General features: G+C 41.9%; 1 protein-coding gene across 3 annotated transcripts in view; it reads right to left on the bottom strand.

The window, feature by feature from the left end:
* LOC110493277 (rho guanine nucleotide exchange factor 3) overlaps window positions 1–19,789 on the bottom strand; it is a 104,365-nt gene that overhangs the window by 22,579 nt on the left and 61,997 nt on the right. The window contains exon 1 of one of the 3 annotated variants that reach the window (XM_036950799.2): window positions 7,106–7,720. The exons of the other annotated variants lie outside the window; for them this stretch is intronic. Within the exon in view, the coding sequence (XP_036806694.2) occupies window positions 7,106–7,213 (108 nt within the window). The 5' untranslated portion in view covers window positions 7,214–7,720. Of the gene's footprint in view, window positions 1–7,105; window positions 7,721–19,789 lie in introns of those variants that run through there. 3 annotated transcript variants of the gene reach the window in all.

Genomic DNA, 19,789 nt, shown 5'->3' with positions numbered 1-19,789 from the left:
GTACTACAGGGCAGATAGATAGTACAGAGCTAGTAGAGACTGATCTCTACAGGGCAGATAGATAGTACAGAGGTAGTAGAGGTATGACGAAAGACATATCAGACTATAGGAAAAGTTACTTCACCTGTTATCTGTTTACCACTTCATCAACTGATTAGATACAATAGAGTGTATCGCTCTTTCAAACGTTGTCTTCCTTTGTGTGTTTGACCTCATAAACCCTGAATGTCTTTCTTACACTGTCTTTTCCAATGTCTACTTTTCTTTCCTTTCGTTTTATTATATCTTTCGACTTGCACAAACAGACAAATTCAGACACATGGTTTGGTTGTTCTAAAAAAGAACAGATGTATAAACAAACCTTGCATAATTATCTAGGTCTCTCATATGCAAAGCTGCAGGAAGTAGGGGTTCTGAGTGTGCTGCAGGAAGTAGGGGTTCTGAGTGTGCTGCAGGAAGTAGGGGTTCTGAGTGTGCTGCAGGAAGTAGGGGTTCTGAGTGTGCTGCAGGAAGTAGGGGTTATGAGTGTGCTGCAGGAAGTAGGGGTTCTGAGTGTGCTGCAGGAAGTAGGGGTTCTGAGTGTGCTGCAGGAAGTAGGGGTTCTGAGTGTGCTGCAGGAAGTAGGGGTTCTGAGTGTGCTGCAGGAAGTAGGGGTTCTGAGTGTGCTGCAGGAAGTAGGGGTTCTGAGTGTGCTGCAGGAAGTAGGGGTTCTGAGTGTGCTGCAGGAAGTAGGGGTTCTGAGTGTGCTGCAGGAAGTAGGGGTTCTGAGTGTGCTGCAGGAAGTAGGGGTTCTGAGTGTGCTGCAGGAAGTAGGGGTTCTGAGTGTGCTGCAGCACCCCCTGAAAAATAAGAATAAAAAAAATATATTAATACAAATATATTTCACAAAAGTAGTGCACTGAGCTTTTACTAGTCCTGTATTAGCAGACCGATATAGCCGTCTGTAGTGCTGGCAAAATGCCCCCCGCCCTCCAACATCTTCCCGGGGCTATGTCCATATAAAGCCCGATCTCAGAAAATCTCCTAATAATATCCTTCAACTTAACACCTGTTGGAACTGTATATTATGTTTCTATACTGGGCTGATCAAACTGGCCCACGGGAGTTATGTTAATCACATCTCAACATGAGAGCAGCAATACAGCACCACACACACACACACACACACACACAGACACACACACACACACAGACACAGACACACACACACACACACACACACACACAGACACACACACACAGACACACACACACAGACACACACACACGCACACGCACACGCACACACGCACACGCACACACACACACACACCGAGGGTGAGATTAGGCCGTGGCGTGGGGCCCACAGCTCAATATGTCCTGATGTCGGTCTGAACATGCCTCCAAGCTGCCTGTCCTGGATTGGAACTAGTAAATCAATGCACATAGTGGTTTTACATGTTGGTTAATTACATGGTGGTGGAACACCAGATTTACAACACTGTAACACACTTCATTGTGTTCTCGTATCTCTTGTGCCTGTGATAACGCAAATAATTAGGAGGAAATCCAGCAGCAATGAAGAGTTTTGTGGCAACTTTAATTTATTTATAAAAACAACTTGTCTGTATATCACATCAACAAAGAAGCAGTCATCGATTCCCAGTGTTAGTGTCACAAAGATCTCACAGAAAAGAGCTGTGTGTGTGTGTGTGTGTGTGTGTGTAGGGGGTGGGGTGGGACTATACCACGCTACAGAAGTGATTTGTTTATAAACGTCAACATTTATTTTAGATACACTCACCTCCTCATTTTTCACATAAACAAAAGCAAACATTCAACCTGGTTTATCTGTAGGCCTATATTTCCTCCCAACTACGCACAGAACTGCTACAACCACCACTCAAATCGGACTCAAAATTCTAGCCACTTTAATAATTCAAAATTGGATGTAATAAATGTATCACTGGTCACTTTATAAACAATGTCACTTTATACAATGTTTACATACACTACATTACTCATCTCATATGTATATACTGTACTCTATGCCATCTACTGCATCTTGCCATCTTGATGTAATGTATCACTAGCCACTTTAAACAATGCCACTTCATAGAATGTTTTCATACCCTACATTACTCATCTCATATGTATATACTGTACTCTATGCCATCTACTGCATCTTGCCTATGCCGTTCGGACATCGCTCAACCATAAGAATATATGTACATATTCTTATTCATTCCTTTACACTTGTGTGTATAAAGTAGTTGTTGTGAAATTGTTAGATTACTTGTTAGATTTTACTGCATGGTCGGAACTAGAAGCACAAGCGTTTCGCTACACTCGCATTATCATCTGCTAACCATGTGTATGTGACCAATAAAATTGTATTTGATTTTATTTACTAAAATTGAAAGAATTATGATGAGAAAATGTGTTACGTATTCAGGCACTTAAAAATACTTCATCAGAATTTTTCAGCTGATAAACTTGCTCATTGAAACGTCGATAAAACACAACAAAAAAACAGATTTCAGTCAGAACACCTAGTTCTTCCCGGTGAGGTGAGTCAGAGACTAATAGGTTGGCACTAATCGCAGCTTATGTTCTGTTCATAGTTCATACAATCAGTAAAGCACTGCCTGTCCTGGCTGGACTCCTATCTCCCTGTCACAGCCAAAGCTGACATCCTGTCTGGCTGGCAAACTAACGCTATCCAGACGTGGCTGCCAGGTTCCCGGGCCTCGTGGGGCCTACAAACGCTTGTCACTGTAGTGGTACCCTGGATGGTACCACCTTTGAACCTTTAGTTATAGGTACATAATTGTACCCTTGCAGTTCGTACCTTAAAAGAGACAATAGTGTACCGTAGGGGACATTGGAAAATGTAAAACAATTGCCTTTTTAGGGTAGCACTGTTGAGTGTAAAACATTATTTGCATATTTCCCAGGGTGCCATGTAAGCGAAATGTTTAGTTACCAGTACCACCCATGACTGTGTTTGCTAGTGACAGAGACATGGTCGTTGCATTCAATGACTTTCAGTCCTGTAGCTTTTCTGCAAAATGAGTGCATAAGAGAATATTTTATAATTGAAATTAACCTCTTTATGACAATATATTACATATAAAGGCCTTACTTTCACAGTCTAGCTTTACCCAGTGATCTGAAACTTATCGGGCAAATCACAATACCCTGGCTTGCAAAGTGTTATGTAATTCCTACAGAAAGCCATAAAGAGTTAGGATTTTTTAAATATTTTTTTTAAACTTTTAATAACACGCAACCTGCATTTACAATGACTGCCAAGGTAGGGAAAATTGATAAAGGAGACTACCTATACTATTTGAACAAGTCCCATGTGGCTCAGTTGGTAGAGCATGTCACTTGCAATGCTGGGATTGTGGGTTTGATTCCCACGGAGGACCAGTACAAACAATGTATGAAAATGTATATGCTCACTACTGTATGTTGCTCTAGATAAGAGTGTCTGCTAAATTACTCAAATGTAAGTAACGGGTGCAATAAGTCCAACTACTAACAGATTAGTTTAGAAATGTGCTATTTATCTTTGTGTGGCACAAGTACTAATCAATGTGTCTGCAAAAACACACATTGAAATAAACAATTCAAAAATTCCAGGTACAATGGAGCATGCTGGGAAATTGAAAATGATGGACGTGGTTTAAGAGAGTGATGTTGTACCTTTATATTCAAAATATTGGTTACAAAAATGCACCATTATACAAGATTATCTGCACATCTACCCTAAAATATACCGAACACTACCAAGTGAGGTTATATGTGGGGCAATTCCACGATATCAGAGAGATGCTGAGACTAAGATGTTTCACTTTAAAATGTATGTCAAACAAAAAACAATGATTGCAAAGTCAAACAAGCAAATCCATTCACAAGGACAACTTCTAACAATTTCCAAAACCGTCATTCTGTTACCAAACTTTGCATCTGCACTGTTCTTCAAATAAATGTGTTTTTGTCAAATGTTTAGTGGAAATTGAGTTGTATGGCTTGTTCAACATTGCAATCATTGGTTTTTATTTGAGTCTCAGTATCACTCTGTTACCGTGGAATTGCCCATATGTACCTCTAAAAATATATTATGTCTAAATAGATATTTTTGTACCCGCGGGAACAATAATGTCCCTTAACCCTTTTTTTCTGAGAATGTAGTGAATTCTTGATGACTGACTGGATGACTGATTTCAGATTCAGGTTGAATCCATGAGCTGACTAGGTGAAAAAGCTGTTGATGTGCCCTTGAACAAGGCACTTAACCCTATTTGCTCTGGATAAGAGCATCTTCTAAATGACTGAAATGAAAAATGAGTTATTAAGTAACTAAGAACAAATGCTCAACGTAAAGTATCGAAATAAATGGGACTTCTCTTGAAATGCTCAACGTAAAGTGTCTAAATAAATGGGACTTCTCTTGAAATGCTCAACGTAAAGTGTCGAAATAAATGGGACTTCTCTTGCAATTTCCAGGTTGGTCAGAAATCCTGTATGTAACATTCAGAATCCTGTTATGACAACCATGAATAAAAGAGTTACAGTATGTAACATTTTTCAAGATGAAAGAGTACTACCATACTCAGGGTCAGCTAGAGATGTTGCCAGGAAGTGTAAGTACCGGTGGGTCAATAAATAATATTCCCAAGGCCCAGAGAGTGACTTAGAAGGCAGCGAGAGAGAAACAGATGTGTTGAAAGTAATGGTTTTAGAAGATTTAGGTTGGTAACAACAACATGGAAGAACAGGACTGCAGGCAACTGATCCGACAGAGGAAAAAGGCTGTGAGGCTGGGAGGGGACGAGAGCAGCGAGGTGAGGTGGTGACTCTCTGGGAAAGCTATATATGAGCTGATCTGTGTGTGTGTTAATGATCAGCTACCCGGGACAGATGGCTTGTCGTCCACATTCAACTCTCTTCTCTCCTCTCTTTCCTCACAGTCTTGTCTTTATTTCTTGTGCTTTTCCCCCTCCCTCACTCCCTCCTTCCCTCTTCCCAGAACCTTCAGAGTCTGACCAGACACTGTGTGACTCTCATGTCAGAGGCTGCTGACACAGGGCTCCACAGTAGCTTAGCTGTACTTCTGAGCTTCCTGTTAGAATGAGCAATAGGAACACTCATGTTGTGCGGTGGGGGGTCTCAGTCCCCGTCCCTGCCCCCGACCCAACATTGCCACAGGGGTGTTCTCTCTACTGTTATAAAGGCCAGGGTCTTAGTAGTCCTTCCGTGAAAACATGACTATTCCTTACTACAGTATTGACCAGATAGGAGTCTTGACTTTTCAAAGACAAAGACTTGGGGGCAGACAGCTTGAATTAGTACTGTATCGTCATGCTGCATTGACTCACTGTATCAGAGTCAGACCATATTTTATACAGGAAGGCACTTAACCCTAATTGCTCCAGTAAGACGCTCTGGATAAATGACTTTTAAATGACTCAAATGTCAAATGTCAAATGAAACAAACACTTCAGTCAAGTTTCATATGGCCAGAAATGGTAGCATTCACCATCATAATAACAAAAGTAGTAATTCAACATCCACCTCATAGTCTGCAATGTAAAAGTGGAATGAGCACATTATGTTCTCTCATAGTACTTGGATAAACGCACCAGACAGAATATACTTTTTAATTCCCAACTTAATTATTTGATATTATTTGTATTTGGTCCTGGTAGCTAGAATAGAATATAATATAATAGAATAGAATAGAATAGCTAGAATAGAATAGAATAGAATAGCTAGAATAGAATAGAATAGAATAGCTAGAATAGAATAGAATAGCTAGAATAGAATAGAATAGAATAGAATAGAATAGCTAGAATAGCTAGAATAGAATAGAATATAATAGAATAGCTAGAATAGCTAGAATAGCTAGAATAGAATAGAAAAGCAGCATAATTTGGCTCAGACCACTCACTTCAGTCCTATCCCAATAAATAATTCATCCTAACAGCTGTATTCATGAGATGTTGGCTACTGTCCAATGACATGTCGCTGTGAGACCCATTTACCTCCACACAGCTAGCAAGATCAAACATCTTCCCGGTCACTCTACCATCAATCAGCTGGGAATTGTGAACGTCTAAGCTCTCCAGTTCAACGTCACAACACCTCTACGCTGCTTCTCTTATGTTCTCTGGTGCAACAACAAACCTCCGGCCATAGATGAGAAAGAAACCATTCATTCAAGTCTACGATCGTCATCTTGTAACAGATCCCGTGATGTGTGTGTGATATTTTAAAGGGTGCCACTCCGTTCTCTTCTCATGCCCCCAAGGGTAGTTTGTACTGTATATCTGTGAAGAAAGCTGAGCACAGCTTTTGACTGACTCATCTGTGACAGAACAGCTAAAGAGACTTGAATAAAAGGTCACCGTGTTCACCAGTATGAAACGCTGAAGGTACAAAACATTATAAATGAAATAACTATGTGAAATCGGCTGGTTAAGTTGAGAAGTTAAAATGAAGAGACAGAACACACCACAGCACAGCAGAGCAGAGCAAACATCAGCTGTGCAATCAATGCCTGAGACTTCTGCTCTGATGTGAATGGTTTGAACCCTGGTCTTCTACTTGCCGTGACTGTGTTAACCTGCTGAGCTAAAGTCTAGAGTAGACATTAGACAACCGGTCTCAGGCAAAGGTTTTACTCATGACTCATTTAACTTCCTCAAACTACTTTTGGGTAAACATTTACATAATAGGACCTCAGCAATACATTTATATACAAAATAATAATGCATACTTCAAAAGCAATAATAACACTAATAACAATGGGATTCACATGAAAAATAGTTGTGCAATCATTAGTACAAATGTGGCATTAAATGTCCTCAAATCCTTCAGCCGATACTATTTTGTCAACATTCCCTTAGTGACTGCATTCAACTTTTGCAACATTGTTTTATTAAATATCCACAGCAACCCCGTCTGCACATCACTCACTGTCAGTGTTGCCTCCACTTAGTGCATGCATGCCCAACTTATTTAGAGAGAAAAAAAATCGCGGTGTGCAAACTGCAATAAATTAATGCAATTTATGAGAGTTATATCGCATATTAGACTCCCTACATTATCTACATACCTCCACTTCTTTAGCCGGATGGATGTTGCTGCTGACTGTCTGCACCTCCGGAGAGCAGTTCGCCCTCTTCACGACGAGGTAATACTGGTAATCCTTGGCCACCACCATGCTGTCACTTTCCCCGGCCAGAGAGCTTGTGAATGCGGCAGGGTAGTCACAGACACGGTCTAGTCTTCCAGCAGCTACTGTGCTCGCCAGGGCTGCTCGAAGTCAAGTTCCACTAATGTAAAATCGAACAGCTCTTCCTGCCAACTCATCCCCGGCGCGTCGTGTCCGTCTACTCTGCTGCTGTGAAAACCGCGACTGCCAGTAGCGAGAGCCTCTGTTTTGGTAGTCAAAAATGATCCTGCGGTGCGGTCTCAGCGTGTATTGGCATCTCACGCGAAACGAAAGCGCTGCGCACTGGAGAAAAATAACCCCTTCACCACATTAACCACATTCGAGTTGCAGAATGTGTGCACATTGTGCATTATTAGGGGCAGTTCGAAATGTAGGGGGGGGGGGGGGGGGGGGTAAAATAAAATGCACCCCCATCTCCAGCATTAAACATATGACCCTCCCCCTCAAAAGTAAAAAATGAATTTCACAACCTCCACCCTCATATAGAATTAACTCAAAATAATGTTTACGACAACACATAACAAAAACTGTAGTGACCCTGTGTTTATAAGCGTGGATATTATCATATGACTACTTGGGCGCATATGTGGCCGCATCATTATAGGAAGACTTGGGAGAATAATGATCCGCCACAGACAGTACATCTCAGAATCAGAACTTAAAGTACAGCCAGACTGGTCTGCTTCTGTGTTTTTCTAGACCTTAGAAACTGTCGAGAGTATACCCACGACTGATCCAAGTGGACCCAAATGGAATGAAATATTCAAATCACAGGGCTTTTATGCGGTTATTCAATTGATATTTTCAATGTAGTTTACAGCCTAGAGTAGAATTCTACTCACTTGAAAAGAATGATGCAATTATTTATTACATTGTGGTGTTGTAGGATAGTCTAGGTAGGATAAGGGTATTGTCCCTAAACAGGATAAATACGGGATATTTTTGAGCTGCGTGTCTCATGTCTTCACTGTTCTTTCATGAACAATGACACAGCTGGCCTCTGCTTATATTGAACACTGGTGCAGCTTTGAATGCTTTTATGTGTGGTATGATACTAGTTAGCCTATTGCCGATCTGGACAAACGATCCATCTAGCACTATTGTCACTAAGAATGACGATTAGATGGCAGGATAGACAGTCTATCCTATATGGACCTGTGGTATAGTTAGTGCGCGGATAAGTGTAGCGCATAAGGGAAGTACCAAAACACATTGATATAGGGGAGGCACATGCACGGAGATCAGGAAATCTGTCAAGGATGGAAGAAATGATATAGTAAAACATGCAAAAGTGCGAATGTAAACCAGGGGTAAAATGCACTACCTTCCACCGTGCCCCAAAAAAACACCTCACAACGCTGCCCAAAGCAAATAAAAACAAGTTTGATAACCCTCCCCTATTTTGGGAACCCCCTCACTCACCAACACAGTACATTTCAAACTGTCCCTTATTCTTCCTAAAGCACTGCAGGTCCTGTGATTGGCTCATTCTACTTTTATTTTTCTATTGGTACCATTTTAAATTTCAAGGTCACACGGACAAATACAGTGAAATGCCTTTATTGCAAACTCAAAACTCAACAATGCAATAATCAATTTGAAACATATCCTCTGTTAGGATAGACTCTCATGCCATGCACACCTCTCCCCTGACCACGTTTGAATAAACTCTGTGTGTTCTGTGCAGTACGGAAAAGCCATTTTATTCTATTTAAAGTTCCTCAGAAAAAGCCTTGGAACATAAACCCTGAGTCCTAACTCTGACTGCTCCACCTGGGGTGCATGCTGTGTTTTATGATTTGGTCAAATTATAGAAATAAAAACAGAGAAAGCATTGCCTTTCCTGCTGCTGATCTAGTGGCTTCATGGATGGATGGATGGAATGCTATTAATGTTATAATAATAAACATTACTTAAAAAACCTGCTGAAAATCTGGTATTTCTATGTCAAACGGTGTTGTTATATTTCAGTCTTCTTCCATGTATATAAAGTGTAACATTGGGATGCAAACTCAAAATTCACCTCTATATCTGACATGGTACAGGTGTCTTCTTGTTTTAAGCCCATAACCATGTGTGTGAGGTGTATACTTTTCTTTCAGAGTAGATTTGTTTAAGAGTACCAAGAAACACTCTGTGTGACCCTGATTTAGCCCACTGCTGTAAAAGGTCCATTAAATCCCCAGCAGCTCCCTGTGCCCAGTGCAGACTCCTGTTTCAGAAAGCAGAGGTGGGGCCTTGCATGTTGTGTTTTATGATTTGTTTAAGTAATGGTGATCCACAGCAGCGGTTCCCAAATCCAGTTTCAGACCAGCAGGAAATGGATCCCACTTTTAAGAGTCTTTGTTCTGGAGGGGTTGAGAAGTTCCTGGCGTTGTGTTTTCCTATAAAACCAGGGATGTGTGTAGGCTAGGGCCTAGGCCAGGGGGAGGAAAGTGTGTTGTGTGTGTGTGTGTGTGCGTGGACCAGCCTAGCCCCTGTCAGTCTTCTCCCCTCACACTCGAGCCAAGCTACTGCCTGGCTGTAAACAAACACTGGCTTTCACATTGTCACTCAGTGAAGTGTCACTCAAACCTAAGGGCCCCCTGGCCCGCATATTTCAAAACACTGGAGGCCTTAGTTCCAGTTCCATCCACGGTGCCAACAATCGTACAATAGAAAATAGAGTTGGTCTATCCTGACCTGGCTGGGAACTGTATTATAGGTCCAACTAACTCACTGACCCCTGGATTATGTTTGGGTCCAACCTGTTTGTTCCAAGATATATTATAGTTTCCTGTTGTTCAGTAATAAATAAATAGGTCAATGGATATTACAGGTGTACGTTGACTGACGTAAATACAAACAGGATATAGGTGCTATATGAAAACTAAAACGGAGCCCAACTGAAAGGATACTACCATAATCAAACATGACTTTGTATGCTACATGGAAGTGTTCGGTTTGGCTTTATGAATGTGTTATGATGTCCTTAGTCCATAAGAGAAATACAACCACCATTATTATTATGTAGATACTCTTCAAATAAAGTTTTACGGATACAACTAATATACTGTCCATGTCATGCCAATGCATAGTGACCCAGTCGGATCTGCTGTTGTTCAATCTATTGGAAATCCACATGGGGACTTCTAATTAGTGTATTACTATGCTGATAATAATAAATAAAAAAAATAGTAATTTAGCAGACGCTCAATTTACACGAGCAATTAGGGTTAAGTGCCCTGCTCAAGGGCACGGCGACATATTTTTCACCTAATCAGATCAGGGGTTTGAACCAGCAACCTTGTGGTTACTGGCCCAACCTCTTAACTGCAACCATCTGGCAGCAGTTGGCATCACTGTGAGCATGGTGTTGAAGTAAACATCATGAATAAAATAGAATAGAGGATGACAGAGGATGACATTTTTTCTTGGCATCACAATACAGGATGAAAAAAAATTGGTGCCATGTGCCAATTTCCTCATATTTACAACAACTATTTTTATTTATTTTACCTTTATTTAACTAGGCAAGTCAGTTAAGAACTAATTCTTATTTTCAATGACGGCCTAGAACAGTGGGTTAACTGCCTGTTCAGGGGAAGAACAACAGATTTGTACCTTGTCAGCTCAGGGGTATGAACTTGCAACCTTCTGGTTACTAGGCCAACGCTCTAACCACTAGGCTACCCTGCCACCGTCAACTTCTCAACAATCTATTTTTGCGCTACTTTTTTGTGTCATTTCTTGCTTATCCATTTTCTAATCTGTTGTGTGTTTTAAAATAAACGTATAGACGACGGCCCTATTCTGGTGCACACCCGGGTGGCAGGAAACTCTGCATCAACACCTAAAAATGACACCTCGCAATAGACTCACCACAGAATTTACACCCTTTGTTCTGGTAAAGAAAGATGAGATGAGAGGAGAATGATGAGAGGAGAATGATGAGAGGACAGAAAGATAAACAGTGATGTTTTTTAAATGGGCTAGGGGGGGAGGGGGGTTGTGTTTGTATGTGTGTGTCTGTGAGTGAGTGAGTGTGTTTGTGTGTCAGGGTTCAGATGTCAAGACTGCTACACGGGTCAACGACTCTGAAAGTCAGAATAGAATCTATCCAGCTCCCAGTATCACGTGTGAACTTTCAACTTCAATACGGACACTAAACAAACCAGGTTAGGTTAATACAGCAGATCAATAAATTACATCCAATACATTTTTTTGTGATTTTAATGTTTGTTGTTGGCATTCAGTTATGTGCGATATCTAAGAGACATAAGAGATATATTTTTGTTCCCACTCTTTTCAGGTCCCCCAGGCCCTACGCTGATACACATCTGCCCTCAGCTGATGTGCTTTAGCCCATTCTTATGAAGAAAAGAACATGAATCTTACATAATTGTTGCATTTGTTTTATATACTTATTTAGTTTTATAAATCTGCAAACCAGATTTACCTTAAAAAGAGGGGAAATTCCATGTGCCTTAAAAAGAAGGGTGAATAGCGGTAATGAATAGCGGAGTGAATAGCGGTAATGAATAGCGGTAATGAATAGCGGTAATGAATAGCGGCGTGAATAGCGGTAATGAATAGCGGAGTGAATAGCGGTAATGAATAGCGGCGTGAATAGCGGTAATGAATAGCGGAGTGAATAGCGGTAATGAATAGCGGAGTGAATAGCGGTAATGAATAGCGGCGTGAATAGCGGTAATGAATAGCGGTAATGAATAGCGGAGTGAATAGCGGTAATGAATAGCGGAGTGAATAGCGGTAATGAATAGCGGAGTGAATAGCGGTAATGAATAGCGGTAATGAATAGCGGAGTGAATAGCGGTAATGAATAGCGGTAATGAATAGTGGAGTGAATAGCGGTAATGAATAGCGGTAATGAATAGCGGTAATGAATAGCGGTAATGAAAAGCGGTAATGAATAGCGGTAATGAATAGCGGAGTGAATAGCGGTAATGAATAGCGGTAATGAATAGCGGAGTGAATAGCGGTAATGACGTCTGATAATTGCAGTCAGTAGATTAAATAATACATGTTATCCAATAGCTTACCTTCGTCTGAATCAAGAAACATGAGTTACATATTTCAAGACTATTTTTAGCAAGTGATGTTTTTTTCCCTTAGTAGCCCTTTCCACTTACAGCCCCCGTCATTCCGTATAAAATTACATTTTTTGTCATTGACAAGCCCCTAAATTGGAACGCAGTGGCTGTACAGTAGCATGCTATACATGGACGTCAGAGCTCAGGTTCTCCGCTTCACCCCCTAATCGGGATACTTTTGCACATTTGTTGTTGTCTGAGTGAGGGAAATGCTGTAAGTCAAGAGGAGTCGATGTGTTCTGAAAGATGAGACATTGAGGATTATAATTAATAAATAACACCCATGAGTCCAAGTGTTTAAATTGTGCCGCATTAAGCAATAACAATAAAGGTCTGGCAGCAGCAGATGCGATGTGTGTGTAGCATGAATATACAGTGCCTTGCGAAAGTATTCGGCCCCCTTGAACTTTGCGACCCTTTGCCACATTTCAGGCTTCAAACATAAAGATATAAAACTGTATTTTTTTGTGAAGAATCAACAACAAGTGGGACACAATCATGAAGTGGAACAACATTTATTGGATATTTCAAACTTTTTTAACAAATCAAAAACTGAAAAATTGGGCGTGCAAAATTATTCAGCCCCCTTAAGTTAATACTTTGTAGCGCCACCTTTTGCTGCGATTACAGCTGTAAGTCACTTGGGGTATGTCTCTATCAGTTTTGCACATCGAGAGACTGACATTTTTTCCCATTCCTCCTTGCAAAACAGCTCGAGCTCAGTGAGGTTGGATGGAGAGCATTTGTGAACAGCAGTTTTCAGTTCTTTCCACAGATTCTCGATTGGATTCAGGTCTGGACTTTGACTTGGCCATTCTAACACCTGGATATGTTTATTTTTGAACCATTCCATTGTAGATTTTGCTTTATGTTTTGGATCATTGTCTTGTTGGAAGACAAATCTCCGTCCCAGTCTCAGGTCTTTTGCAGACTCCATCAGGTTTTCTTCCAGAATGGTCCTGTATTTGGCTCCATCCATCTTCCCATCAATATTAACCATCTTCCCTGTCCCTGCTGAAGAAAAGCAGGCCCAAACCATGATGCTGCCACCACCATGTTTGACAGTGGGCATGGTGTGTTCAGCTGTGTTGCTTTTACGCCAAACATAACGTTTTACATTGTTGCCAAAAAGTTCAATTTTGGTTTCATCTGACCAGAGCACCTTCTTCCACATGTTTGGTGTGTCTCCCAGGTGGCTTGTGGCAAACTTTAAACGACACTTTTTATGGATATCTTTAAGAAATGGCTTTCATCTTGCCACTCTTCCATAAAGGCCAGATTTGTGCAATATACGACTGATTGTTGTCCTATGGACAGAGTCTCCCACCTCAGCTGTAGATCTCTGCAGTTCATCCAGAGTGATCATGGGCCTCTTGGCTGCATCTCTGATCAGTCTTCTCCTTGTATGAGCTGAAAGTTTACAGGGACGGCCAGGTCTTGGTAGATTTGCAGTGGTCTGATACTCCTTCCATTTCAATATTATCGCTTGCACAGTGCTCCTTGGGATGTTTAAAGCTTGGGAAATCTTTTTGTATCCAAATCCGGCTTTAAACTTCTTCACAACAGTATCTCGGACCTGCCTAGTGTGTTCCTTATTCTTCATGATGCTCTCTGCGCTTTTAACGGACCTCTGAGACTATCACAGTGCAGGTGCATTTATACGGAGACTTGATTACACACAGGTGGATTGTATTTATCATCATTAGTCATTTAGGTCAACATTGGATCAATCAGAGATCCTCACTGAACTTCTGGAGAGAGTTTGCTGCACTGAAAGTAAAGGGGCTGAATAATTTTGCACGCCCAATTTTTCAGTTATTGATTTGTTAAAAAAGTTTGAAATATCCAATAAATGTCGTTCCACTTCATGATTGTGTCCCACTTGTTGTTGATTCTTCACAAAAAAATACAGTTTTATATCTTTATGTTTGAAGCCTGAAATGTGGCAAAAGGTCGCAAAGTTCAAGGGGGCCGAATACTTTCGCAAGGCACTGTATGTGTGTCTGTGTGGATGAGGGTATATCTGTGTGGGTGAGTGAGTGAGTGAGTGAGTGAGTGAGTGAGTGAGTGCTGAGGTGCTGAGAGTCAGTGCAGGTGATCAGTCCAGTTCATGTGTTCAGCAGTCTGATGGCTTGTAGATATAAACTGTCTCTGAGACTGTTGGTATCAGACCTGCTGCTCGACGGTAAGGGAGTAATTTACAGTATCAACGTTTATGATCGTTGTGTTAGATCCACAGTTAAAAGATGGCATGCGTTAAACCCTGGGTTGTCCTGAACACAATGAGCCTGTGTGGAATTGTGAAGAGAATTAGCTGTGGAAGACTCACTTAAATACACTCATTACAATCTGTTTGTCTGAAGTGACTTTTGAAAGCCTAACACTGTACGATCATATTTTATAACATAGCTAGCCATGTCGGCAATAGAATAAGCATTCAAATTATGCCCACATGGCCCAGATTGCGATTTAAATAGTAATATTTTTGGATTGCTTAAACAACAACAGTAATTATGTGACGGTGGGGACGCAGGACTGTGTTACAAACTAAAAAACTAGAAGTGTCCTTGCTTCAGTCTCTCAACGGCATAGCTAGGAGTGCTCAAAAAAAGCACCTTTTAGTTGAAGACTCTTTCCTTGAGTGATAAATGTGCATTGAAATCACTTAGGAACTGTGCACATTTTGGAGAGGTGTGGGGCCACTTGGAGACACCAGTTAGACCTCTCACCCAAACCCATGTAATCATGTTCTTATCTTGTACCTACTCCAAAATGTGAATGAATATTCTTACTATGTTACTGAATGTATCTGGAGTACTTTCAGACTTAGTTATTGACAAATGCTGTGAAAAGTTCAGTAATTTAAAATGCACATAAAATCAACAGTGTAATGTTTGGATTCAGTCTTGTGTCAGGTGATCTGTTGTGTCCTCACCTATGGTCTGATAATTTCCCCACAATCTCTAAAGTGTTTTCTTTCAATTGTTACCATGGTCATATAGTATGTTTTTTTTATAGTTCTTCTGTAAAAAACATTCACATTCAGTCCTATCCATATAGTTCAGTCAGTCAGACAGGCAGTCAGTCTTTCAGGCAGTCAGTCAGGCAGTCAGTCAGTAAGGCAGGGAGTCAGTCAGTCAGTCAGTCAGTCAGTTACTGAGTCAGTCAGTGAGTCAGTCAGTCAATGAGTCAGTCAGTCAGACAGTCAGTCAGTCAGTCAGTGAGTCAGTCAGTCAGTCAGTCAGTCACTGAGTCAGTCAGTCAGTCAGTCAGTCAGTCAGTCACTGAGTCAGTCAGTCAATGAGTCAGTCAGTCAGTGAGTCAGTCAGTGAGTCAGTCAGTCAGTCAGTGAGTCAGTCAGTCAGTCAGTCAGTCAGTCAGTCAGTCAGTGAGTGAGTCAGTCAGTGAGTCAGTAAGTCAGTCAGTGAGTCAGTCAGTCAGTCACTGAGTCAGTCAGTCAGTCAGTCAGTTAGTCAGTCAGTCACTGAGTCAGTCAGTCAATGAGTCAGTCAGTCAGTGAGTCAGTCAGTCATTGAGTCAGTCAGTGAGTCAGTAAGTCAGTCAGTGAGTCAGTCAGTCAGTCAGTCAGTCAGTCAGTCAGTGAGTCAGTCAGTGAGTCAGTCAGTCAGTCAGTCAGTCAGTCAGTCAGTCAGTCAGTGAGTCAGTCAGTCAGTGAGTCAGTCAGTCAGTCAGTGAGTCAGTCAGTCAATGAGTCAGTCAGTCAGTGAGTCAGTCAGTCAGTCAGTCACTGAGTCAGTCAGTCAGTGAGTCGGTCAGTCAGTCAGTGAGTCAGTCAATCAGTCAGTCAGTCAGTGAGTCAGTCAGTGCATAAGCATGCTTCTTCACTTTGATACATTTTTTAGAATAGAAAGTATTGGAAACCAGATAGATGTAATTTCTAACCTGTCCAACCCAATATTCTATTATTATTAGTGATGGGGGAAAAATCGCTACAATAACATATCGCAATATTATTTTGGACTCCAAGTATTTTGTTGTTTTTCTAGCTAGCATTAGCTAACGTTAGTTGGCTGTACCTGCGCCAAAATGTTGGTATTTTTAGCTTGTTCTCCATCTTCTTTTTAAATAGTGAGCCAACGTGTTTTCAACACTGTTATTTCCATGCCTTGTCTCCCTGCAGCAGACATTTAGTGACAAAAATGTTTGGAACATCAAATTGCAATAAAATTGATGTATCGAATCGCAATACATATAGAATCGTAAGAATAGCAATACATATCGTATCGGCACCTAAGTATCGTGATAATATCATATTGTGAGGTTCCTGGCAATTCCCAGTCCTATTTTCTATCCTGAGTCATGAACACTGAGGGAGCTCAGCTCAGTGAAGCCTGTCTGGCAGGCTGAGTTATGGTGTTAGCCTGGTGAAGAGTTTGTCTGGCAGGCTGAGTAATGGTGTTAGCCTGGTGAAGAGTTTGTCTGGCAGGCTGAGTAATGGTGTTAGCCTGGTGAAGAGTTTGTCTGGCAGGCTGAGTAATGGTGTTAGCCTGGTGAAGAGTTTATCTGGCAGGCTGAGTAATGCTGTTAGCCTGGTGAAGAGTTTGTCTGGCAGGCTGAGTAATGCTGTTAGCCTGGTGAAGAGTTTGTCTGGCAGGCTGAGTAATGCTGTTAGCCTGGTGAAGAGTTTGTCTGGCAGGCTGAGTAATGGTGTTAGCCCGGTGAAGAGTTTGTCTGGCAGGCTGAGTAATGGTGTTAGCCTGGTGAAGAGTTTGTCTGGCAGGCTGAAGAGTTTGTCTGGCAGGCTGAGTAATGGTGTTAGCCCGGTGAAGAGTTTGTCTGGCAGGCTGAGTAATGGTGTTAGCCTGGTGAAGAGTTTGTCTGGCAGGCTGAAGTGTTTGTCTGGCAGGCTGAGTAATGGTGTTAGCCCGGTGAGGAGTTTGTCTGGCAGGCTGAGTAATGGTGTTAGCCTGGTGAAGAGTTTGTCTGGCAGGCTGAAGAGTTTGTCTGGCAGGCTGAGTAATGGTGTTAGCCCGGTGAAGAGTTTGTCTGGCAGGCTGAGTAATGCTGTTAGCCCAGTGAAGAGTTTGTCTGGCAGGCTGAGTAATGCTGTTAGCCTGGTGAAGAGTTTGTCTGGCAGGCTGAAGAGTTTGTCTGGCAGGCTGAGTAATGGTGTTAGCCCGGTGAAGAGTTTGTCTGGCAGGCTGAGTAATGCTGTTGCATGATGAAGAGCAGAATGAAGCAGTCGATTGAACAAATCAAATCAGTTACATGCATTACATAAAGATGGCAAGATGCAGTAGATGATATAGAGTACAGTATATACATATACATATGAAATGAGTAATGTATATTAAGTGGCATTGTTTAAAGTGGCTAGTGATACATTTTTTACATTCATTTCCATCATTAAAGTGAGCTGGAGTTGAGTCAGTCTGTTGGCAGCAGCCACTCAATGTTAGTGGTGGCTGTTTAACAGTCTGATGGCCTTGAGATAGAAGCTGTTTTTCAGTCTCTCGGTCCCTGCTTTGATGCACCTGTACTGACCTCGCCTTCTGGATGATAGCAGGGTGAACAGGCAGTGGCTCGGGTGGTTGTTGTCCTTGATGATCTTTATGGCCTTCCTGTGACATCGGGTGGTGTAGGTGTCCTGGGCAGGTAGTTTGCCCCCGGTGATGCGTTGTGCAGACCTCACTACCCTCTGGAGAGCCTTGCGGTTGTGGGCGGAGCAGTTGCCGGACCAGGCGGTGATACAGCCCGATAGGATGCTCTCGATTGTTTTATCTGTAGAAGTTTGTGAGTGCTTTTGGTGACAAGCCAACATTTTTCAGCCTCCTGAGGTTGAAGAGGCGCTGCTGCGCCTTCTTCACAACGCTGTCTGTGTGGGTGGACCAATTCATTTTGTCCGTGATGTGTACGCCGAGGAACTTAAAACTTACTACTCTCTCCACTACTGTCCAATCGATGTGGATAGGGGGGTGCTCCCTCTGCTGTTTCCTGAAGTCCACGATCATCTCCTTTGTTTTGTTGACGTTGAGTGTGAGGTTATTTTCCTGACACCACACTCCGAGGGCCCTCACCTCCTCCCTTTAGGCCATCTCGTCGTTGTTGGTAATGAAGCCTACCACTGTAGTGTTGTCCGCAAACTTGATGATTGAGTTGGTGGCGTGCATGGCCACGCAGTCGTGGGTGAACAGGGAGTACAGGAGAGGGTTGAGAACGCACCCTTGTGGGGCCCCAGTGTTGAGGATCAGCAGGGTGGAGATGTTGTTACCTACCCTCACCACCTGGGGGTGGCCCGTCAGGAAGTCCAGTACCCAGTTGCACGGGGCGGGGTCGAGACACAGGGTCTCGAGCTTGATGATGAGTTTGGAGGGTACTATGGTGTTAAATGCTGAGCTGTAGTCGATGAACAGCATTCTCACATAGGTATTCCTCTTGTCCAGATGGGTAAGGGCAGTGTGCCTCCTCCATATTAATCATTGTGCTGATGCCCTGAGTAGTGATGAGAAACTGAGTTAATTAACTAGAGAGTCACAGTCCCATGGTGTTGAGATAGAAGTGTGTGTGTGTGTGTTTTAGATGGCATTGTGTGGTTGTTATTGGGGATGACAGGAATACTAATTTAACCATATAAAGCAGTGGTCACCAACAAATCGATCTCAAAGGCATTCGTAGTCGATCACCAAACATTTCTGTAAAAAAACAACAAAGATAAAGCTTTGTGTTCCTTTTATATATATTTTTTGATTCAGCAGCCCTGGCGCAGGGAACCAAAGTGCTCACATTCGGAACCATTTCATGTGTCTGAAGGTAGAACTCTGTATTCCCGGCAGGCACAGAGAGCAAATCAAGTGCACCTATAGGCCTACCGCTGGCCAATCAGATTTCCCCCCACATAGACTGTAAAAAGAAACCTTGAGTACACAACAAAGTTGACAATGAGATTTCAAAACTTTTAAAACCATGACTAGAGAGAGACTCAATGAATACAGAAAATAACTGCTATTTCTATAAGTATGTTTCTGTTTAAGTTGTTATTCAGCACTGTCAATACTTTGTCCAACACTTTTATAAGCTTTAAAAATGTGTGTTCTCACTACTTCCACTCACGCTACAACCAGCACTGCAGCTGTAATGAATGAGTAGCAAAGTGTTTCCATAAGCTTGGTGAGTTGGTTGTGAGGCAGCCTCACCGCAGCTCTCTCCCTCTCTCCCCTCAGACTGATCATCAGATGCAGGCCATCAGTCCAGTAAAATAAAATAAAAAGCTAATAATTATGCTCACAACAAATGATCTATTACCAGTGTGATTATACCTACATTTTTAAAATATAATTTCAAAATGGTCTGAGAAGAACACCATAGGCAGGGCAATTCAAGCATAGCCAATATGCAGTGACAATGTATTGGTGTCACGTTCGTTTAGAGATGGATTGGACCAAGGTGCAGCGTGGTAGGCGTAAATTTTACTTTTATTTAAATGACACAGAAAAAAGAAAGAAAAAATACA

The sequence above is a fragment of the Oncorhynchus mykiss genome, chromosome 17 (assembly GCF_057628025.1).
Source record: "Oncorhynchus mykiss isolate SJ-2025 chromosome 17, ASM5762802v1, whole genome shotgun sequence".
Classification (NCBI taxonomy): domain Eukaryota; kingdom Metazoa; phylum Chordata; class Actinopteri; order Salmoniformes; family Salmonidae; genus Oncorhynchus; species Oncorhynchus mykiss.
Note: the sequence above shows the minus strand (reverse complement) of the source record. Positions and strands in the feature narration are given on the sequence as shown.